This window comes from Antedon bifida, chromosome 2 (genome assembly GCF_963402885.1).
Source record: "Antedon bifida chromosome 2, ecAntBifi1.1, whole genome shotgun sequence".
NCBI lineage: Eukaryota > Metazoa > Echinodermata > Crinoidea > Comatulida > Antedonidae > Antedon > Antedon bifida.
In genome coordinates, this window is record NC_136227.1 from 31,891,288 (window position 1) to 31,902,889 (window position 11,602).

At 36.2% G+C, this 11,602-nt stretch overlaps 2 protein-coding genes across 2 annotated transcripts; one reads left to right on the forward strand and one right to left on the reverse strand.

The window, feature by feature from the left end:
• The first annotated feature begins 3,057 nt into the window (after positions 1-3,057).
• On the forward strand, positions 3,058-6,955 carry LOC144834648 (uncharacterized). Its single transcript, XM_078689534.1, has 6 exons — positions 3,058-3,171; positions 3,540-3,662; positions 3,939-4,025; positions 4,567-4,797; positions 5,318-5,944; positions 6,442-6,955. Exons 1-6 carry the CDS (start codon positions 3,090-3,092, stop codon positions 6,729-6,731), a joined length of 1,440 nt encoding a protein of 479 aa, XP_078545660.1. The 5' UTR covers positions 3,058-3,089; the 3' UTR covers positions 6,732-6,955.
• Positions 6,956-7,475: 520 nt separating this feature from the next.
• On the reverse strand, positions 7,476-11,399 carry LOC144836237 (uncharacterized). Its single transcript, XM_078691488.1, has 3 exons — positions 11,251-11,399; positions 9,617-9,804; positions 7,476-8,364 (listed from the first exon to the last, which is right to left on the reverse strand). The coding sequence occupies exons 2-3, from the start codon at positions 9,765-9,767 to the stop codon at positions 8,135-8,137; spliced, it is 381 nt and encodes a 126-aa protein (XP_078547614.1). The 5' UTR covers positions 9,768-9,804; positions 11,251-11,399; the 3' UTR covers positions 7,476-8,134.
• Between the last annotated feature and the right edge of the window lie 203 nt (positions 11,400-11,602).

The window sequence follows — 11,602 nt, forward strand, 5'->3', positions numbered from 1 at the left end:
GGACGTTCGACTACTGATCGTGAGACCGAGGTTGTAATCCAACTCTCGCCGTGTATTGCTTGTTTCCTTAGGCAAGATACTTACGTTTGCCTCTCTCCACCCAGGTTGTGTATAAATGGGAACCCGGTTATATCAAGACACAACTTTGCGCCGATTACTAGCTGCATTATGGGAGTATGTGTCCATACGTGTTTGATCCAAATGTCTGGGGTAATAATGTTCAACGCTTAGAGGTGGTTTCACAATATTAGGCGCTATATAAATCCAGGATATTATTATTATTCTATACTTGAAAAAGTAATGAACGTATAAGTACTTGAAAAAATAGCCTAAGGCTTGGTTCCCACTTGCGACGCAACATAAGCAAATGCCTTTCCAATAATTGTGTTTGCCCCCGCCTGCGTGAAATCAAACCTGCGATTTTTGCAGCACTGTTGCGTCGTCTGTTCCCACTTGTGATTACGCAATTACAGCACTTTGCGTCACTGCGTTGCGTTCTAGTGGGAACCACACTTACCATTTAACCCCTCCCAATTCCGTTTAACAACCGTTTTGCGTTCAATCTAGGTGACAATTAAACCGGTTCACATTAGCAACGCCTCAAAGAATCCGGGTCAACATTCTGTGAAATCGAATTCGGTTATTTGCTCATTGTTTGGTAACATTATTATTATCGATAACAAAAAGAAATGCGACAGAGTCGCGTACCTAAACACGCAATTAATTCGGTCGATTGTTTCAATATTAAACGTACAGTAATTTGATAGAATGCACTTTAAAAGCCTTTCCTATGATCGTGATTACCTTTGATATGGCTTGTTGTTTTTACGTCAATCTGAGCAAATCAATGTGATGTCTTTCTGTGACTTGTGTGCATTTGGTCACTGGTGATGCAAAATAAATCGCTCGCGTAAGGTTTGCTTTGGTTCTCACTAGAGAGACGCACAGCGCAAGACATAGACGCCACGCAAGCGAGTTGACCAATCACAAGCAATTGTTCAAACAATTCATCGCCTGTGATTGGTACAATCGTTGCGTTACGTCCGTGCGCTGCGTCCTAGAGTGGGAACTAAAGCTTGGTTCTCACTAGAGACGCAACGCAATGACGCAAGCGCAACGCAATAATTTGACCAATCACGACGCGACGGGTTATCCAAACTTTCGCTTGTGATTGGTCAACTGCGTTGCGTCAGTAGGAATCAAACTTGAATGAAAATCTAAACTTGGAAGAACCACGTCATATATCGTTTAATAAAACTCGTTGAAAGCCATTTTTACGTAGGCCTATCATGATCAAAACTAGGTCCGGTCACATACCACTGTACGTCTAATTGCCATAAAAACAATACAGTATAATAGCATTCATGGTAAAAAAAATAAACAATATCTCGTCTGTCATATAGTACAATGCTCTTTTTGCTGAAATATTATTGAAACACTTTGATTGGCCGTACGTAGCGCCGCAAGCAGAAAGTACAGTATAATAATAAACTATACATGTGTATTACGTTTTATCAACGTTTGTACAGTCGTGTCAACATTGGTCTTCTATTCACAATTCTCATTTTGAGTATTTTGTGGCACGTTTTAATTAATGTAAGAATAACATACAGTGGAGTATTATTGTACGTTGATGATTCGATGAGATTTACCTCTTTTCATTAAATGGCCATTTTAATAATTTCATTTCATATATTTGTCTACATAAGCATGCAATACAAAACGTGGACAAAGAACAAGAAAAAAAGACAAGACACATAACCAGGCAGACAGGATTCCTAAAAAGCGAACTTAATCACTATCGGCCTGTAGTAGGTTTCCTGCTTTCGGCATTATTCGATTTATTTTAGTTTGGACTTTGATTTGACTCTTTGCTGTGTGGAGTTTTAATATTCGTCTTACTGTAGTACAAGTTTAGTCCAATGTATAAGCGCTATACGTGTTGGACGCATACTCAGTATTTAACTATCATACTCTAATGCTTGGTTATCATCAAGTTGTGCTCCGAAGGGTTTCTATGTGCAATGTGTTTAAAGACTGTTTACATTGCATATTCCGCTCGAGTCCATTATTAATTGTACGCGTCTATTCGAAACCTGGCCATAAATAAAGTTCTGTTTTTTATTTCCGAATAACAACCACGCAGGTTTTTTTATTATTTATGAGTCTTATATCAGTAAAATCCGTTGATACATCTTTAAAAAAATAATTACTCTGCCCTACTTACTACATTTCTTAATTGAGTCTATTAAAATCAATGATAATGTATTAACATGGAGCCATTTTTAATGAATCGTGATGTAGGCGATACATTATTCTATTTCATGTACCGCGCCACTCATCCTATGGCCCTTTGGCATCGTTAATAACTACTCCGCCCATGAGGTTCCATTCTAAATTTGATTCTATAGGCCTAGGCTAACTTGTGAGTAGTTTATCCGTATAGTCGTAGTCGACATCGATGGACTTTTAAGAGGTCTGCAGTTCCAGTCTCAAATTAATCATGTTTCAAGACAATGGGACGCGCGCGTAATTGTTATGTTTTGTGACGTCACTTATCAACAATAAATACCGTACTTGGCTATAGTACATTATGTAAAAAAAAAGAAGAAAAAACATATTTTGATCAAAATAAATGTACAGTCGACTGCACTTACGATGCACTGTTCGTTAATTAAGTCATATATACTAGCTTTGACAGAAAACAACCACTAGCCAATACGGAGTAAGCAGAACAGTTGAATGCATTTTAGAGTTTCGTAATAATACATTAAAATCATTTTTTTTGCTAATTTAATTTATAGCAGAAATCACTGATTTATCATTACTTACTTGATGGGAAAACTGAAACATTATTGTAAAATCGAATTTAATTATAGACACAAAATTGTATCATCGCAATTTATCATAATGTAAATCTTCATCAGCTATCCTAACAACTTCGTCTTCCGTTGATAAACGATGTCGCCGATTTCTATGGTAACAGCAAGCACATTTTAAAAGGCGCTGTTGACTTCCAATCACAGCCTACCTCGTGATCGAATGATAAGCGAACATACTTATTACAGATAATCTTTGTGATAGGTTGGATGCGAGAGGCTGACGAGATGGACACATTCATGTTAACTTTGTTAATTATTCAAAGTAATATTATTATTTCCTCAATTGCAGGTAAGCTTTTTTTAGAATACGATAATTTTAATTATTTTGGCCTGTAACTTTTTAAAAACTGCTTTATAAATACGAATAACTCGCATGTTATTTTAAGATTAAATGGAATTGTTGCATCTGATATTTTTTAATGAAAGGTTTGAAGATAACAACTGGCCCTCTTGATTCTGGATCAGGTGTTGGAGTATAACCAATTATTTCCTTTTAAATTTGAGCATTTTAATGCTAATTAAAATGCCAAAAGAGCTTATTATTGAAGTACTCCGTTTGAAAATATGTTGGCCTATACTTTTGGTGGCCATCACAGCAACCTACCAGGGTGTTAACAGATTTTTAGATCATACTGTATCGCTTTTTCTTTATTTCAGAATTGGTCTCTAACAACAAAACTGCCACCGGTAGTGAAAGTTTATCGAACACTGTTCCTCCACAAAATGCTTTAGACGGCAATGACGTGCCATATATTGAAAAAGGCGGCTGTTATTTATCGCGTAAGTTTCACAATATATTATCGTTTTTTAGTGACTTTCAGTAACAATCTTTGAGACTTCTTCATGTCCATACTTTTGTGACCAAGGCCACGTGCATGCGTCTAGATGTTTGTATTTTTTTTCAATCAATATTGAGCCAATTGGAAAAACGTGTATTTGTAAAGGAAAATGCTTAAACGACCGATCGTTTTTTCATTGAAAGTTATCTATAGGCCTTTAATCGTCAAATAAAATAACGTGGTGTTATTAGGCCTATATTTGTTAATATCTTTGTAGAGGAAGGCGTAAACCGTTGGTGGATGGTAGATCTGGAACAAGAATACGAAATTGTCAAAGTTACCATCGTTACAGGCATTGATGATAGTAAGAAGACCATATTATTAAGAATATTAATGCTGGAGAGACAGAATGAGTGAGGGTGCTTAACAAAAAAATGAAACAGGATACACGTAGGCCTATTGACATATAATATCCTTAATAATTCCCTTTCGATCCGCCGCTTGTCACCATTAACATCCTTTCCATGTTTGGCCATTCATCGAATGTACGTCGACGTATTTTTACTACTAGGCCTACTATATTATAAATTGAAGACATTTTCGTAAGAACACTTTAAATAGTGGGATCGTTTTGTTATATTCTTGCATACAATATACCTGCTATTCAAACGGAACCCCTATTAATGCTGGTTTCCCACTAGAGAACGCAACTTGACGTAAACGCAACGTAATTGATTTCAATAATCACAAGCGATGGGTCGGATTATGGTCAACTCGCTTGCGTTGCGTCTACGTCTTGCGTTGCGAGAAACCACGATGACCAATCCCTTTATTCAGGATAATCCTTATTCAGGTGACACTGTCCCTTAATAGAGGTCTACTGTAATCATATTTATTTTTTACAGCAACGGCGCAATACAGTTTGCAAGATTCCAAAGTTCTGATTGGTAATGACGGAGTTGATTCTACTCAGAATACTCAATGTGGTCAAACTATTTCTTTTGAACAGCTTAGTATTAGCGCGATAGTTGACGTATCATGTTCTCCACCAATCAGCGGTACGTTCGTGTTTATTACGTCAGTGTCATTTAGAAGTCTTGCAATATGTGAAGTTTTTGTCTATTCCTCTGAGGAAGGTAAGCCATCATTTTTTTATGTTTCATACTTCACTACTCTAATATAACTAAGGCCTGTATATATACTGGAACGATAACGAACGACGATAAATATACATTTTTATAGATACATAGGCCTATACACTTTTACTACAAAAGCCAAACCTAAAATTATATTTAAATTGTTTTGGGGTCTATCAAATGACGTAAATAAAAACAGTTTAATCGTTGTGTAGTATGAAGTGATGCTTTAATATTATTATTATTAAAATAAATCTTATTTTATCCATGATATACACTATTTCTAGATTCTGTTAAGGCCTGTTTCTACTGTACACAATTTCAAAGCAAAGTAATGGGCAAAATTGGCACAAGTTGATTTGAAATTGTTCGTTTAACGTTCAGTAGGAACCGGTCTAACGCGTCACGTTAAAATTACGTCTGATGGCTTGCACTCTGCTGTCATTGATTCTGTCGTGTTATTACTTATGTAAAATAACAAATTGTAGATGGTTGTGTGAAATATTTAACTGTTTTACAGAAACTGACCAAAACGACCTACCACTAAACCCACGTGGTTTTTGGCCATTGAACTCAATCTACACGATCCATGATCTGTCTGGTGTTAGAGATAATGATTACAGCGCCTCAAGAGTTCACTTCAGCAGCAGCACGACTGGAGTGCCATTCGCAGATCTCTCACCCGTCGATGGCATACTCAGCAGTATCTCGATTCCAAACCGCGGTCAGTTGTTTCAAGAGGGAAACTTCACTCTGATGTTTGATATTAAACCAGGGCCTAACTCGATTGGTGAACTACTCTTAGCTGGACATATTAACATTACACAAACGAATTCGGGAACTGGAGTCTACGCGTCCGAGATAGAAGTAACTTTTAGTAACCATGTTGGAAAACTCCGCGGTGTAGTCTTCAAACCAGATGTCTGGACATCCATCGCGATTGTGCAGAATGGTGACGGCACTGTGTCTTTGTGGAGGAATAGCTTCTTTGTCAGCAAGGCAATGTTTCAGACACCGGATATGTCGTGGAGCGGCGTAGATATTGGGTTTAGCGGTGGTGCATCGGGGACTTTTAGGAACATGCACTTCTACGACCGAGCGTTGAATCGAAAAGAACTGATGGCAGCTCTAACAATTCCTTCCGAAGGTACCGTATACCATCTCTTTCGTTCAATAATTGAGACAATTGTAACTTTAGCATAATCAGTGTGTTTTTGCAGTGAGTCGTTTTAAACATCTAGAAGTATAGTACAGTAGGGCCTACTAACACGTTTATAATGTTTAGTTCGATTTGTACCCTCACTTTTTGTTTTAGTTAGGTATGACAGTGTTTTTAGCTGATTGAAATTATTGAATGCGAGAGTTGCTTTTCATAACATTGTGGCTTGGTGGCTGGGTTCAAGTCCCGTCACATGTCAGGATTTTTTCCAAGGACAAAATTACAACTCCACTCCCAAAGACTTGTAATAAGACTTTGTTTATGTAGAGCATAAATATGGTTTAAAAAAAAAATCATTTTTACATTTTTTTATTGACTGTAACAAAATACCTTAAATCGTGATTCGGTTTACATTGTAATGTCGTGAAAATAATATAAACGCCTTGCTTTTTTGTGGCATTCTAAGTTGTTTTCTTTTATTCTAGAAACAATTCAGAAACAAACTGCAGCGTCGTTGATCAGCAACCTGTATTCTGAAGAAGAAGGCAGCATTTTCAGATTCGTCAAACTAGCGACTTTCGCCAGTGAACACGTTACGGAGACTACCGCCGTAAGAACCGTGTCCGACTGCGCAATCATGTGCAACAGATATATACTATGCAACGGATACGCCTACAACTGGAAGTCAAATCATTGCGTAATCGGAAAGGAGTTTGTAGACGACAAAGACCTAGTCGTTAATATGGAATGGCATTTTTATAATTATTTACCTTGATGATGATAATTTAATTGCGGATCCAGCAATCTTATTCAATGCAATTGCAAATGCAACTGATTTAATATAATTTCGTTAGGGTTCATCCTATTTAATTGACTGGAAGCCGTAATGCGTGGTTCCCATTGGAGACGCAACACAACGACGTAACGCTACGTAAGGGATTTGACCAATCCCGAGCGATGAATTATTGGAACTGTCGCTTGTCATTGGTCAACTCGCTTGCGTTGCTCTACGTCCTTGCGTTGTGTCCAAGTAGAATAGGAATCTATAGATAATTTTTAAACTTCGTGTCTCCTGCTCCAATCAGATACCTTGTTATAGGAATAGCATTAGTCCTGCAACGCAAAGTCCACTTTAAAGCGTGGTTCCCATTAGGACGCAACGCAACGACGTATCGACGCAAAGTGCTGCATTGCATAATCACAAGTGGGAACCGACGACGCAATAGTGCTGCAAACATCGGCAGGTTTGATTTCACGCAGGCAAACACAATTATTGGATGGGCATTTTCTTATGTCGCGTAGGTCACGTTATGTTGCGTCGCTAGTGGGAACCAAGATTTACTTTCATACAGATATAAACACACATTTTATTGCTAGTGATAATTTATTGAATATTATATAGCGTACTGTACATTCCAAATAAAATGTTAAATTATCGCAGGTCTGTGATGTTGGTTTGTTGGTGTTCGTTTTGCTGTGGTGGTGTTGGATATGTTTAATAATGGTAACAACAGCAAAATAAATGGTCACAATGGTGACTCAACATGCTTTATTTGCACTCTTAAGTGTAGCGCAGTTATTTTTCCTTACTTATTACTACATAATAATCCTAAAGCTACGTCTACGTGAAAACTTCCAAACTTAAGCTAACTCGGCGTTTAGCAAGAAAAGCTTGCCAAAGTTTGCTATGTAGACTTAAAAAACTGCTATTGCCAAACTAAGAGGGGATAAACTACCCTCTAATACAGTACTGGTAATTGTTCTAGTACAGGGGCTAATTTTTACAATCAAGGGCTAATCATGTTTCATAAAACGATAGTAGCTTGCAGTTATATACACGGGGGAAAATGCCCATTCCAATCAATTCATGTTCTCGCTCCAACGAAAAGGTACCATCGATGTTTGAGTTGTTTGTAGTCTGTTTGTGAAACTATATTACAAAGATTAAACCAAGGCAATCTAACAACAGGACACTGATCTCGCCTTCGCAAGATATGAACTCGTACCAGTTCTTTGATCTTATGTCTGACTGCGACAAATACAACCAGTACTGTACTATGTTTAAGGGGCTTGGAACTGATCGTGTCGCAACCATAGATAAACCCTTTGATCTCCGGAGCTCAGCATCCTGTTGTTTGATTGCCTTGATTAAACTATTCAATTAGAAATACTTATAATCTACTTTGATCTGTTGATACAAGTCACATCTATCATATAATTATCTCCTTCTTTGATCCAAATGGTAAGATATTTACCAACTTCGTCTTCGGCTCCATCTGATGTATAAGCCTGGTATTTGCCAATCTCATAGACGCGGCAATCACCATCCATCTGACTGGCTTCCACAGTTGTGTGTTTGATCTTCTGGTGACCGGAGTTTTTCTCCATTTCCCACAATCCAGGTAAAACTACAGAATGCAACAAAAATATTATATTTTGATGGTGTTTTTTTTCTTTTCTTAAATTACTTGTATAAGTTTTTAATGAGTCGATTGAGTCGGTGCTTAGGATCCCAGGGCATTGGGTTCAAATCCTGTGAGATGCCAGGATTTTGTTTTCAAGATAAAAATAAAGTGAAGAATCGTGTGTAAAATGTTTGTCTTGTAAACAGCTCAGGCTATACTTATTGCTATCCGGCAATCTGTTTAAAATTTAGAATTTAGAAAGAATTTAAAAAAAAGCCTGTTACCGCGAAGGTGCAACGATGCAAAAAATAGATTATTAAGAGAAAAGTTCAACCAATAAAACGTGCTTTATCAGAACATTATGAAACCCAATTAGATTGATAGACATTTTGGAAACAACATCTTAAAAAAAGTTGAACGTTTAGGGTAAAATGACATTTATCTTGATTGAGAACATTTGACAGAAAACACGAACATGCTGATGAATTAGTAGATTTGACATTAGATAATGCATGTTTTCTTCAATGTTAGTGACAAGCATGTTGTTGGCGCTGACTTTATAATGTTTTGGCACTAATGAGGTTTTTACACACTTTCTGAAAACCTTGCCAACTGTTGTTTGTTGTTAATGAAAAAAGTTGTTGTGGTCCAAAGAAAGAAAGTATGTATAGTCCTCCGATTTAATATTGAGTGTTTTGAAATTTGTTTTTATTGTTATTTAATTAAAATACACATTTGGCCGAGGCCTGATATTAATTTTTTAACAATATCATAATTGTAACATATTTTAAATCAATAAAATGGTACATCTCGAACCATTTTTTGCACGCGACTCTATAACTCACTATGTCGGTTGGTTGGTCTGTCGGTCGGTAGGTCGGTAAACACTAACTCAAAATGCAGCCATGTATATTATATGGCCTTGTTAAAATCAGTACTGCGATGCTGATGCAAATAATAATTGTTTTTTATCGTCGAAACATGAAAGGCAAAAGTTCTAACATTCTACTGTCAACTTAATAGTTTGAACTAACTTTAGGCCTATATACTTTTTAGTTCATTATTATATAATTATGTTTATTGTTAGTTACTTTGTATCTGTAAAGCTGCATATGTACATTTTAATACGAAATAAAGAATAAATGAATTAAAGTCGAATACTTTAGGGGGACGGGTAAGTTACCAAAGATTAACCGTTTTATTGACAATTACGTGACACCCCCTTATGGAAATGAAGCAACATCCTGGAACTTACAACTTCTTCCTGTCTGAGTTTCCATGCCCTGTAGCATGACACGACAACCGCTAGTGTAGCTTGCTTCTGCTAATTCGCTGTACTTTCCCTCGTTGTACAATGTCATATTGCGGTTTTGTAACTCTTGCAGCTTTTCGTTTAAGTTAGCCATAGTTTACACTTTGTATCACAAATTCACGTTATTTAACCTATAAAGGAATAAATTAACCATAGAATTGAAATATTTCACTATTATTTGGACAGAATACGTTATTGTTATAGGCCTAAATTTTTTTAACTGCAATTCAAATATTGAAGAAACGTGCAGAAACAGAACGAACAAACATCGAAAGTGGGAAAAAGTTAGCCATTTTGACCCCTCTAACTTGGATACTAGATGGCGGATGATGTTCAAATATAGTTTAGAACATTCCCGGTACAATTGCGGTCATTTTGATACCCCATATGTAAGGTTACGTGTAGTAACAACAATTTGTATAACGAACAAACACACAAACGTACAAACTCTCTCACTTATAATATAGATTGCCGCTACAACCGGAACTGAATCGGGAAAAAAGAGATAGAAAAGACCCATGAGATTAAGTAAGAGGCTATCGAGTGATACTGGTAAATAAAATGGCCTTTACCGTGGATTTTATATAATACACAGTAAACATGGTATCACTTTATTTCAAGATCAAACCTCATTAAACTTGAAATGAGTTTTAAGTAATCGTTTGTTCACAATTATTAACAAAAATGGACATGATGATGTCATATCACCACCATATTTAGGCACATCACTACCATATTTGCACATCACACTTTTTTGTCAAACTAGTTTTATAGTGTAGACAGAGCTTTGGGTTTCTAAGCATTTCTTCGTTTTCTCTCCTCTTTATTGTGGCTTTTTGAAGTAAATTGAATTTAAGTTAATACAATTAACATTCTAAATGTCATTTTGTAATTAATAATTAATAAATTAACAATCACATTTTGTTATTATCAAGTATTTCAAAAATTATCGTTAGGTCACCTATAAAACCAGACAAGATAAATTATGCGTTACGAAATTATAATAAAATGAAAACATTGGAACGTTGCCAGAGTGTTTGGACAACTTCACTGAAAATAACAATAACATTTCTTCAATAGATATTTATTATTTTATGTAGGCATATGCATTAAAACTATAATAGCCAGACTATCGTTTTTCCTAGATTTAAACTCTGTCTACACTACCAAACTTTATGTGACAAAAAATGTGATGTGCCCATATAAGGACATGATGATGTCTTATCACTACCATATTTGGGTAGGCCTATATCACTACCATATTTGGACACATCACATTTTTTTTGTCAAACTAGTTTGATAGAGTACAGGCTTAAGACAATTAAACAAACTTGCATTTATCGCATCATTTCATAACACATATCTTTGGTTACTAAATTAAAAAATGTTGACTTAATTACATATAGTATTTTTCTTTAATTAGGAATAAATTGTTAGGCCTACCTACTGTAGTCCTAAATAAACAATTAGTCGGTATCGTCTTTTGTAAACAGAGAACATTTTAAAGTGTTTCTTTACAAAAGAAATATTTCTAGAGAAATCATCCCCTCCCCTTGTTCCGTGTATATCTGACTTACCCTTTCTTGTTGGCAGAGTCCGTCGTCACAGCCACGTTACGTCTGTGTAATCGAGTATGCAAATGTGTCAAATTATAGATGTGTGTGTAAGTGATGTAAGGGGTATTTGTGACGTCGTATAGGATCGAATGTGATTATCAGGAGATTGTGTAGATTAGCGACTTTAATTTGGATATTTTGTAATGGGTGAAGGGTGGATTGGCTTATGATCAGACTGCCTGGAGACGTAATACGTTCACTGCTGGATCAAATACGGAAGATGTGATTTCCTTAATAAAACATTATGCAAGTTTGAGTTAATGTCGCTTCCAAATAACGTGACAGGCGAGTATGCTGTCAAAAACATCAGCGG